Source organism: Morus notabilis, unplaced genomic scaffold, assembly GCF_000414095.1.
Source record: "Morus notabilis unplaced genomic scaffold, ASM41409v2 Scaffold241, whole genome shotgun sequence".
Taxonomy (NCBI): domain Eukaryota; kingdom Viridiplantae; phylum Streptophyta; class Magnoliopsida; order Rosales; family Moraceae; genus Morus; species Morus notabilis.
The window spans coordinates 482,672-493,315 of record NW_010358037.1 but is presented as its reverse complement, the minus strand read 5'-3'; the positions used below and the strand labels follow the sequence as shown (position 1 = coordinate 493,315).

The following is a 10,644-nucleotide window of genomic DNA, read 5'->3' as shown; positions in this document are numbered from 1 at the left end:
AGATTGAATGGGCAAAATTATTTGCAATGGTCCAAATCTATACAGATATTCATTTAGGGGAAGGAGAAAGACAACTACATCACCGGGACTTCAACCTCACCAGAAATCACTGCGCCAACCTACAAGAAATGGATGGCAAAAAATAATATGGTCATGTCATGGCTTATCAATTTGATGACTCCTGACATTGGCGAAAATTTTTTGTCATTTGATACAGCCAAGGAAATCTGGGACATGGCAAAAGATATGTTCTCCAATAAGAAAAACACATTAGAAATCGTACAGATCGAAGGCACCATCCACGACTTACGTCAAGGCGACCAAATGGTAACTGAATACTTCAATACCCTTACTCGTCTATGGCGCTAGCTTGGTAGGTTTGAAGTTCATAACTAGTCTTGTGCTATTGATGGCTTGTTACACAAAAAGATTGTCGAAGGGAAACGTATGTATAAATTTTTGTTAGGGTTGAACAAAAACCTGGATAAAATCAGAGGAAGAATCATGGTAGTAAAACCTCTACCTAGCCTAAGAGAGGCATTTTCTGAAGTCCGCCAAGAAGAAAGCCGGAAGAAGCTCATGATGGGATCTCATCAACAACTAAACATGGCAGAAAGCTCGGCACTCAAAACCTAATTTGCTCCTTCTGACAACCGCCAGAATAAGGGAGGTAGACCTTGGTGTGATCAATGCTGGAAACCAGGCCACCTGAGAGAAACCTGCTGGAAGATTCATGGGAAGCCAGCTGATTGGAAGCCGGCTCGTCAGATGGAAAAAGAAGGCCAAGGAAATCACGTCACTACTGAGGAGCAATCATCACCTACAACAAGCCCCTTTAATAAGGAGCAAATGGATATGCTTCAAAAATTGTTGTCTCCTCTCCTATCAGCCAAACCTCAAACCAGTTCATCGTCCAATCATATCATTAGTTCAGGAAATCTAGCTCACAAAGGTAATATTTTGAACGCTTTTACTGTGGGAAAGAAAAGGAAAAAACCTTGGATCATAGACTCAGGAGCTTCTGATCACATGACGGGAGATGCTACAATATTTGATTCATATAGTCCTTGTCAAAATAACGTAACGGTCTGAATAGCTGATGGTTCGCTATCAAAGGTGATCGGTACAGGTTCAGTTGTGCTATCAAAGGACATTACTCTCAACTCTGTTCTACTTGTTCCTAATTTGGATTGTAATCTATTGTCAATTAGTAAACTCACTAAGGAAAAGATGTGCGTTACTAATTTTTTCTCCACTCATTGTGAATTTCAGGATTTGGATTCGGGGAAGACGATTGGCAATGCTGAGGAATGCTCTGGACTCTACATCCTCAAAGAGGGCCACTATCCATAAGAACAACCTCAAGCGGCAGTTAAGGGTAGTTCTTTTTCTGTTTCTAGTAAAAATAACGATAGTGCAATCATGTTATGACACTATCGCCTAGGTTACCCAAGTTTCATGTATCTAAAACACTTGTTTCCATCTTTATTTAATAAAAATCCAAATTCGCTTGAGTGTGAAATTTGTCAATTATCGAAACATGCTCGGTCCCATTTTCCCATTCAATCCTACAAAGCATTTAGAGCATTCACAATAATCTATAGCGATATCTGGGGTCCATCAAAAATAAAAAATATAGGAGGTCCTAGGTGTTTTGTCTCATTCATAGATGATCACACTAGATTAACCTGGGTGTTTCTTATGAAAGAAAAATCAGAAACGGGTCAAATCTTCAAAATATTCAAAAATATGATTCAGACCCAGTTCTAATAAAAAATACAAATCTTAAAGTCTGACAATGCTAGGGATTACTTCAACTCCATCCTAGGAGAATTTCTAGCAAAAGAAGGGATAATTCACTTAAGTTCATGTGTAGATACCCCGCAACAAAATGAAATCGCTGAAAGAAAAAATATACATTTACTTGAAGTGGCTAGATCGCTACTGTTCTCAACCAATGTTCTGAAATTATTCTGGGGGGAAGAAGTCCTTACGGCAACTTTCCTCATCAATAGAATGCCGTCTAGGGTTCTAAAATTCAATACACCTTGTCAAACCTTCCAAAAATCCTTTCCAACAACACGTCTCATTTCCACCATCCTACCCAAAATTTTCGGGTGCTCTGTCTTCGTTCATGTCCATCAAAATCAAAGGAGTAAACTTGATACTAGGTCACTCAAGTGCATCTTTCTTGGGTACTTTTCACACCAAAAAGGGTATAAGTGTTACTCTCCGGCCACGAGAAAAATTTACAATTCGATGGACGTCACCTTCTTCGAAAACTAACCATACTACCCTAAGACTAATATTCAGGGGGAGAATTCTACTTAGGAATATCAGTCTTAGGACTTTGAGTCATTCATCGAGTCATCTATCACCACAGAAAATCACATTCTCCCAGAGTCAAAGAATCACATTCCTCCAGAGTCTTCTAGTCAACCCTTACCTGCTGAAAACACAGAGTTCATTGTTGACTTGCGGGATAAAGAGCCCATCCAAAAGGAAACGAAGGAAGAAGTACTACCTTAGTGAATCCATGAAGCTAAACTGGGTCCTAATCCTAGCAATATTCCAGGTAATATTATCACTAACACTGATGGTATTGTTGATACTAAGTTGGAAAATGATATTTTGAATATGCCCATAGCTTGGAGGAAAGGAGTTAGATCATGTACTCAGCATCCCATTAGGAATTTTATTTCTTATGGAAAATTATCACCTTCTTTTCGTGCATTCACTACTAGCATTACAGAGATACAGGTTCCTCATAATATTCAGGAAGCTCTTGAGTGTCCTACGTGGAAAGCTACTGTTAATGAGGAAATTCAGGCACTAAAAAAGAATGGTACGTGGGAGATTACTGAACTGCCAAAGGGTAAGAAATCTGTGGGATGTAAATGGATTTTTTCAGTTAAATATAAGGCAGATGAGAGTATTGATAGGTATAAGGCTCAACTAGTAGCCAAAGGATTCACCCAATCTTATGGCCTTGACTATCAAGAAACTTTTACACCAGTGGTTAAACTCAACACAGTTCGTGTTCTTTTATCCTTGCCAGCTAACCTCGACTGGCCACTCCACCAACTAGATGTGAAGAATGCCTTCCTCAATGGAAATCTAGAGGAAGAAGTCTACATGGATATTCCTGCCGGTCTTGAGTCGACATCCAACTCTAACAAGGTTTGCAGACTTCAAAAATCCTTGTATAGACTCAACCAATCTCCCCGGGCTTGGTTTGAATGATTCACAAAAACGGTTAAAAGGTACGAATATTCTCAGTGTCAATCGGATCGTACTCTATTTGTGAAGCACATTCCAAACGGGAAGAAGGATATCATTATTGTATACGTGGACGATATTATCATAACAGGTGATCATGAGGCGGAAATTAGGATACTCAAACAGTTATTGGCCAAGGAGTTTGAGATTAAAGACCTATGGAATCTAAAGTACTTCCTTGGGATGGAAATTGGTCGATCAAGAAAAGGTATCTCCGTCTCCCAACATAAGTAGATCTTGGATTTGTTAAGTGAAGCGGGAATGCTTGGTTGCAAGCCTGCCAGACTTCCATGGACCCAACAGTTAAGCTGAAAGCCAATGATGAGAGTGCTCCTATCGATAGAGGACGTTACCAGCGCCTTGTGGGGAAACTTATTTATCTATCTCACACAAGACTTGACATTGGTTTTTCCGTTAGTGTTGTTAGCCAGTTCATGAATTACCCAACTGAGCGACATATGACTGCCGTATATAGAGTTCTGATATACCTCAAGATGACACCGGGTAAAGGCCTATTTTTCTCTAGAACTTCTAAAAGAAATATCGAAGTGTTTTCAGATGCAGACTGGGCTGGGTCAGTGACTGATCGCAGATCAACATCAGGCTATTGCTCCTATGTGTGGGGTAACTTGGTAACTTGGAGGAGCAAGAAACCATCAGTTGTAGCCCGTAGTAGTGCAGAAGCAGAATTCTGCACCATGGAACAAGGCATTTGTGAAGGTATTTGGTTACAGAGATTATTGTCTGAATTAAAAGTGACTTTAGATTAATCTATGAAATTATTCTGCGACAATCGAGATGCAATCAGTATTGCCAAGAACCCAGCTCATCACGACAGGACAAAGTATGTTGAGATTGATCGTCATTTCATTAAAGAAAAAATTGATGCAGGAATATTCATGGTTAGTTAGATTCTGACGAATTGTCAAACGACTGATATACTCACAAAGGCTCTTGCACGAGTAAACTTCGATGATTTTTCAAGAAAGCTAGGCATGATCAATATTTACAGTGCGGCTTGAGGGGGAGTGTTGAAATGCAAGCCTGATCTTGGTGGCCACGTGCATTGACTTTGAAGCATTAGTAATTGCTCCTTTATCAATATTAGAAAGTCTTGTTATTACAACTATGTTTCGTTGTCTGATTTCTTAATTCCCGTGATTTTGTTTTTCTTTCTTTGTAAGAGAAATTTCGTTTAAGGTTAGTGTCCTGTTCCGGAATTATCTCTCATTTTGTACTCTATTTATTTTGGCTTTCTGTCATTATTAAAAAGTAGAATCACAGAACAAATTGAGTCTGTGTTCCTCCACCTTTTTCATTTTCTACAATTAAACCTCACACTTTTTTTTTTTTTGCTAATCAAGCATTTCTCTATTTTGTCCAGAGAAAGAGCTTTTTTTTAATTGGGTTCCACATTTTTTAATATATTTTTTTCCTACAGCCATCTCCCTTGTCTCTCAGGTCATTCCTTGTCTCTCACATCATTCCTTGTCTCTCACATATACACGTGGCCACCAACCTGACTCTTCCTTCTCCTTTTTCTCTTCGTTCAACACATGGCCAATAAAAGCTGCCACTTGCAATGTACGGAAGCTATCACTTACGAATGCTTCTGCAATGACGTGATGAATCTCGCTTGTCCATTTCCATCGAACGACTAAAAATTACTTATTGGATGAGTTAGGTAAATAATTACTGTCAGACTAAAATCTTTCATAAAAAGATGTACAAAAAAGTTTTTAAAAATGATTAAAAAATAATTTCAATAGTCGTTTTCAGATTTTAAGGGAAATAGAAAATGTGTTTTTAATTTTATTTTTTAATAAAAGTTGCTCCAAATGTGATTTTTTAAGTTCTTGTTCAGTTTACGAATTTAAATTTTTAACTTGAATTGATATATAATTTTATGTGAGAATTTTTTATTGTAATAAAAATAATTAAATGTAACTTTTTATAAAAAAATTTAACCGTAATAAAATTAAAAATTTAAATTAATAAAATGTTAAATTAATTTTATTTTTTTCTTGAAAAACGTGAAAAAGTTTTTGAAAAAATGTTCCAAAGCTTTTTCTAGCACGTTACGCTTTTCTAACTCGCTTTCTTGTTTCGTGTTTCCCTCTATTTTCTGACGCGTCCTGGGCTGACTGACAAGTTTCGGAACGTAAAAATAATAATAATAAAAATATTATATCTCACGCACCTATTCTCACCGTCTTCTTTTTTTCCTTCTGTTTGAGAAAAGTTTGAACGTCAACTGATTTCTTCCCATTTTGTATATTGTTTTGAACCGGAAAAATGACGGCTTTCATGTGGGTTTGTTCGCAATCCCCGCAAACAATGGCGGCGATAACAGCAAAGAAATGTGGAAGCGTAAGGAGTCTCATGGATAGAAATGGTGGTGAATGTAATGGGTTTCCGTCGTTTCTTCCGAAAGAGGTGCAAAATATTAAAGACCCATTTGCACGAAACCTGGCTCAGAGGATTGAGAGGCTTCCCGTGAAGGTATGATTTTTACATTTTGCTTTACCAGAATAGCTTTTTATTATTATCTTTTTTCTTTTTTTTTTTTGAAGCGAGATATTTTATTTTCAGTATGAAAATCAGTCAATAGCATTAGATATTGCAGATTGGCTTTGTGTAAAAACCAGGAATGAGATGTTTGTGTTATGCTGAATCTCGTTTCTTGTTTTCTTGTTCTTGCTACTTTGACAAGTGCTAGATTCAAGATTGGTGGGTTTGTTTGAAAAGAAGTGGAGGTAAATTATGGGCTTGAATCTTTCTCGGAGTTTTGAAAACGGAAATTGGAATATGGTGAAACTCCCGGTCCGAAGTGCAAGTTTAGACTATTTTAGAACAAGTTTTTCGTAAATATTTGAAACCCAGAATTGTATTTTGATAAAAAGAAAACTATATATGTGTACTTTATTTAAAGTTCTAATTCAAATGTGACTCTTGTAATTGCAGTGGCAGTTTGGAGATTCTAGTAGTTATACTATGAGCAGTTGTGTGAAACCACTCAAAAGAAGGGAGACCAATCCAGTAGTTCTTCTCCACTGTTTTGACAGGTAAACAAATGTAACAAAATTAAACCATGACTATTAAAACATAATCTCCTGCTTAACATAATTCAATTATGTTCTGTTATACTTGTATTGCTTAGTTCTTGTTTGGAATGGAGATGCGCACACCCATTGCTTGAGGAGGTTGGTTTGGAGACGTGGGCTGTAGATGTTCTGGGATGGGGTTTCTCCGATTTAGGTTCATTCACTTTTCTTTACTTTTGTTTCTCTTAGTTCTATAAGTAAGGCTCTATATTTACTTGCTTTTACCTTGCAATACGGGCTTTAAGACTTAATTCTTTTTTCATTCTCATAATACCCAGAAAGGCTTCCACCATGTGATGTGGCATCCAAGCGTAATCACCTTTATCAGGTATTTTCATCTCACGAGCATCTTTAGAAAAGATCTGAATATTAAATGTTACATGATCTAGTGGAATGGTTTCGAGATATTTTCCTCGTCTAAACGACCGTAGTATATCATGTAGAAGATGTTTAACTTGTTCTGAGAATTTGATGTATGTTGTGTTAGGCCGTCATGAAAGGTTTTTTTATGTTTTTGGTGTCTCGGGTAATTGAGAGATTATTTGACTTTCTTATTCTTATATAGTTCTGGAACTCCTACATCAAGAGGCCAATGGTATTAGTTGGACCAAGCCTTGGTGCTGCTGTTGCAATTGACTTTGCAGTCAATTATCCAGAAGCTGTAAGTTTATCTATTTGTCGAGCTTCTTACCATGTCCATCCATGCCCTTTAAATGCTGTCATAGAAAAGACTTTCTGCCTCTTCCCAAAAGAAACAAAAACATATTTTTACGTCAAAGTTCTCCATTACTGAATTTAGCATTTTAAACTGTGAAAAGCATAAATAAAACTTTTATAATTCAATTATATATCTAAGTAAGTGAAAATTAAAATTTATATTTTACATATATTAATGATGCGATACAGAAAGATCTAGTTTTTATCGCTTTGGGATCACTTCAAGATTAAATAAGGTATTTCTCCAGTTTTTAGAAGATCTATAGCTGGTGCTGGATTTGGACCACGAAAATGTGGTGGAAATAGACCATTAAACAAAACTCGTCACGAAGCGACGATCTGTGACGTGTTTCAACAAAATCCAATCGTTTAGACCTTCAAAAAGATTTTTTGGTGTTAGAGAAAAGTCTATCGATACCTAGTGATTTTTCCTGACGCGTTGATTGCATCTGTAAACGTCCTTTCGAAGTAGCACTATTTAACCACTTAAGTACGTTTGTTTTGTTTCAAAAATTCTACTAGTTTAGAATTATGATTTTTAGTTCTGTTATAATATTTTTTTTTTATAAAAAATTAAAATTATAGATCATAATTTTAAATTTAACAACCAAACATCCCCTTAATTACGAGAATGTGGATCTCCACTGTCCACTCACGAACTCAGCTTGTAAATTGGATTGAAGCTCACTTAACTAGAAATAAGATAATTTATGCAGAGGTTTTTACAATACTCTAGTTAGTAGAAGATGAATTGAGCTGTCTAGATAGTTTTCTGTCTCGAACTAGGCCCTTTTACTAAGATCAGAGCTGATGCAATCCAGACTCTAGCTTTCCTCCTCCTGCTCTTAGTCAAGCTTCTCTTTTTTTTTTTTTTTTTTTTTTTTTCCCCCCGCCCTTTTTCAAAGTTTTTTTTTTTTTTTTTTTTTTTTTTTTTTTTTGTTCCTTTCCTTTCTCTTATTTTAGATTTACTTATGATCAATATTTGCTTACTTTTTTTTGTGGTTTTTCGATTGACAGGTCAAAAAGTTGGTCTTGATTAACGCAAGCGTCTATGCAGAGGGCACTGGTAACCTAGCAAAATTGCCGAAGATGGTAGCCTACGCTGGGGTAGGTATTCATATCTCATGATTTTGCGGATCTTCACAAGTGCTGAAACGGCTATACATGCATACGACATATAATCATATTATCTCAGAAACAAAAAGATAATGAGCTTATTTCCTGACTCCTTCACGAACTGTACTCAGGTGTCTTTCTTGAAAAGCATGCCACTGCGCTTTTATGCAAACATACTAGCCTTCAATGGCATTTCTTTAGCTACAACCTTAGATTGGACTAATGTAAGATATACTTTTCCATGTAAATACTAGCCTTCAATGGTATTTCTTTAATCGCCATATTTGAAGTAGGTGTTGCAATGTAAATTCTAATATAGATCTAATTTTACGAATTAGGTTGGCCGATTACACTGTCTACTGCCTTGGTGGAAAGATGCAACAGTCAGTTTTATGAGAAGTGGGGGTTATAATGTTGCTGGCCAAATTAAACAGGTACACTATCAGTATGCCTTCCTTTTGAATATTGTCAGTAAGTGGTGGCAAGATTCCATAATGAACTGATTTCTTTTGGCCCCTGCTCATATTTGATAGTGCAGGCATTCTATTTGATTTGGGTCATTCTTACCAAATTATCTAAACACTTGTTAGCATTTAGCATGAGAAAAAATGTTGACAGGACCTATTGGCTGCAATTTTTTTACAGGTGAAGCACAAAGCACTTATCATTTGCGGCGAGAATGATCAAATTATCAGCTACAAGCAAACAATGGTCAGTCCTTAAGCTCTGAGCCAAGCTTCTTTAAAAAGTTTATTTATCATAGAATAACCTTAATGTCAGTCACTTTAGTACATAAGCATAAAGCATTACTGTGCCTCTAATTTAGAATATGCTTCTCATCAGCTTGTTCCCTTAATCCCTTTAAACGGTTAAAAGGAGTGCATTTTTCAGGCCTTAACTCTAACAGAGGCAATTTAAGCACTAATTTGATATCCAATTTTTGCTTTGAACTTCTTTGGAAAACAATATACTTCGACTCCAAGGCTATCCATCATATGAGGAGCCTACCATGTTCTAGAAACATGGATCTCTAGATGAAAACCACCTAACATTGATGAATTGCATGATTTTTTTTCCTACTTTTGCTATAATCCGTGTTATGAACATAATGCAGAGGTTACATTGCGAGCTTTCAGATTCGAAAATGAGACTAATACCGGAAAGTGGCCATCTTCCTCATGTCGAGAAACCCGTCTCAGTTGCGCAGTTGATTGAAGAGTTTGCTCGAGATGATAATGCTGACAGGCCCATTGCAAAATTTTCAGGACTTGAGATCCCTGCCGAGGCATATTCTACTTCTACTCCTTAATGGTTAATTGTACATTCGTTTTAGAACTTGATTTTGTTGCTTATGCCTTGCATATATAGAAATAAGGGTGTACAGTAATAGACTTGTTTCAGATATCCATAGACTAAAAAAATTGTGTAAGGTAGCAAAACTTACTAGCACAGGGTGTACCGTGTACAAGCTTCCCACAATTTAACAGTGAAGATTTTGATCTCCACCTAAAAAACGACACTTAATTTATCATCTTAATAGTTTGCTGCAACATGAGATAGGGTGTGGTTTTAATGGTTACTCTAATATTTACCCATCAATAGGTATCATTATTTTAATGTAAAATATTAATCTGATAATTATAATAAATTTTATAATTGATCAAAAAAAGTTTACAATAATTAATGAAACTAGAAATCACTACTATTGAAAACTCGTCCCATGAGATAAACGATATGACGTTCACACTAAGAAGCTTATTCTTTGACTCAAATCCTTTAAAACGGCATGTCACCCTCTGGTTAGAAGTTTGCCGCCTTTTGTAAATAAGCGACACGCCCTTTTTTTGCAAGTTCGACATTCGTCGTTGGTTTTTATGGGCAATGATTTTTGGATTAATTTTAAAAATTCTTCTTGAATTATGACTATTTTAATACTTTGCATTCTGAATTTTAAAAAGTAACATCTATTTCTTTCAAATTTTATTCCGTTAACAAGTTTTTCTCTTTTGTTAGAATGAGTGGCAGAAATCACCACGTATCACTTATTTAGTGAGAAATAAGTGTGCAATTACTCTTATACTCTCATGATCAGATCAGATCAGATTCTAGTTTTTTTTGAAAGAATTCACCCCCTTGTTCTCAAAAACCAATTCTTCATTTTTCTCACCTCATTCATCTATGACAAGCTCTTGCAGTACAAATACTGATGACAGTGACTGAGTGATGAAAGAAATTTGAGGTCCTATTCGATGTCAATATGGAAGGCATAGTACCACAACTGCTTCAACAGAGAGGAAGACAATGACTCTTTCGTTAGGCATGCTTGTAAGCACCAGGGAAAGAAAAGAAATATGAAACATGCTATTGAAATTATGTATACAGGGATATAAATGATGAAATGATCAAAGAGAACTATCGCGATGTAAAG

General features: G+C 36.2%; 2 protein-coding genes across 2 annotated transcripts; both read left to right on the top strand.

The window, feature by feature from the left end:
* The first annotated feature begins 3,569 nt into the window (after positions 1 to 3,569).
* On the top strand, positions 3,570 to 4,049 carry LOC112095414 (uncharacterized mitochondrial protein AtMg00240-like). Its single transcript, XM_024177354.1, has one exon. The coding sequence runs from the start codon at positions 3,570 to 3,572 to the stop codon at positions 4,047 to 4,049; it is 480 nt and encodes a 159-aa protein (XP_024033122.1).
* A 1,342-nt stretch (positions 4,050 to 5,391) lies between these two features.
* Positions 5,392 to 9,758, top strand: LOC21403887. The gene is made up of 10 exons (XM_010091325.2): positions 5,392 to 5,781; positions 6,244 to 6,344; positions 6,440 to 6,537; positions 6,662 to 6,711; positions 6,949 to 7,044; positions 8,118 to 8,207; positions 8,348 to 8,440; positions 8,555 to 8,650; positions 8,862 to 8,927; positions 9,331 to 9,758. Exons 1-10 carry the CDS (start codon positions 5,575 to 5,577, stop codon positions 9,523 to 9,525), a joined length of 1,092 nt encoding a protein of 363 aa, XP_010089627.2. The 5' UTR covers positions 5,392 to 5,574; the 3' UTR covers positions 9,526 to 9,758.
* The last annotated feature ends 886 nt before the right edge of the window (positions 9,759 to 10,644 follow it).

What these genes read in the sequence shown, in the direction of transcription:
- LOC21403887 (XM_010091325.2), top strand. Translation starts at nt 5,575, where the DNA reads ATGACGGCTTTCATGTGGGTTTGTTCGCAATCCCCGCAAACAATGGCG. An exon ending in TTGAGAGGCTTCCCGTGAAG is followed by an intron (nt 5,782 to 6,243) that starts GTATGATTTTTA and finishes TTGTAATTGCAG; the next exon opens with TGGCAGTTTGGAGATTCTAG. An exon ending in AGCGTAATCACCTTTATCAG is followed by an intron (nt 6,712 to 6,948) that starts GTATTTTCATCT and finishes ATTCTTATATAG; the next exon opens with TTCTGGAACTCCTACATCAA.
- LOC112095414 (XM_024177354.1), top strand. Translation starts at nt 3,570, where the DNA reads ATGGACCCAACAGTTAAGCTGAAAGCCAATGATGAGAGTGCTCCTATC.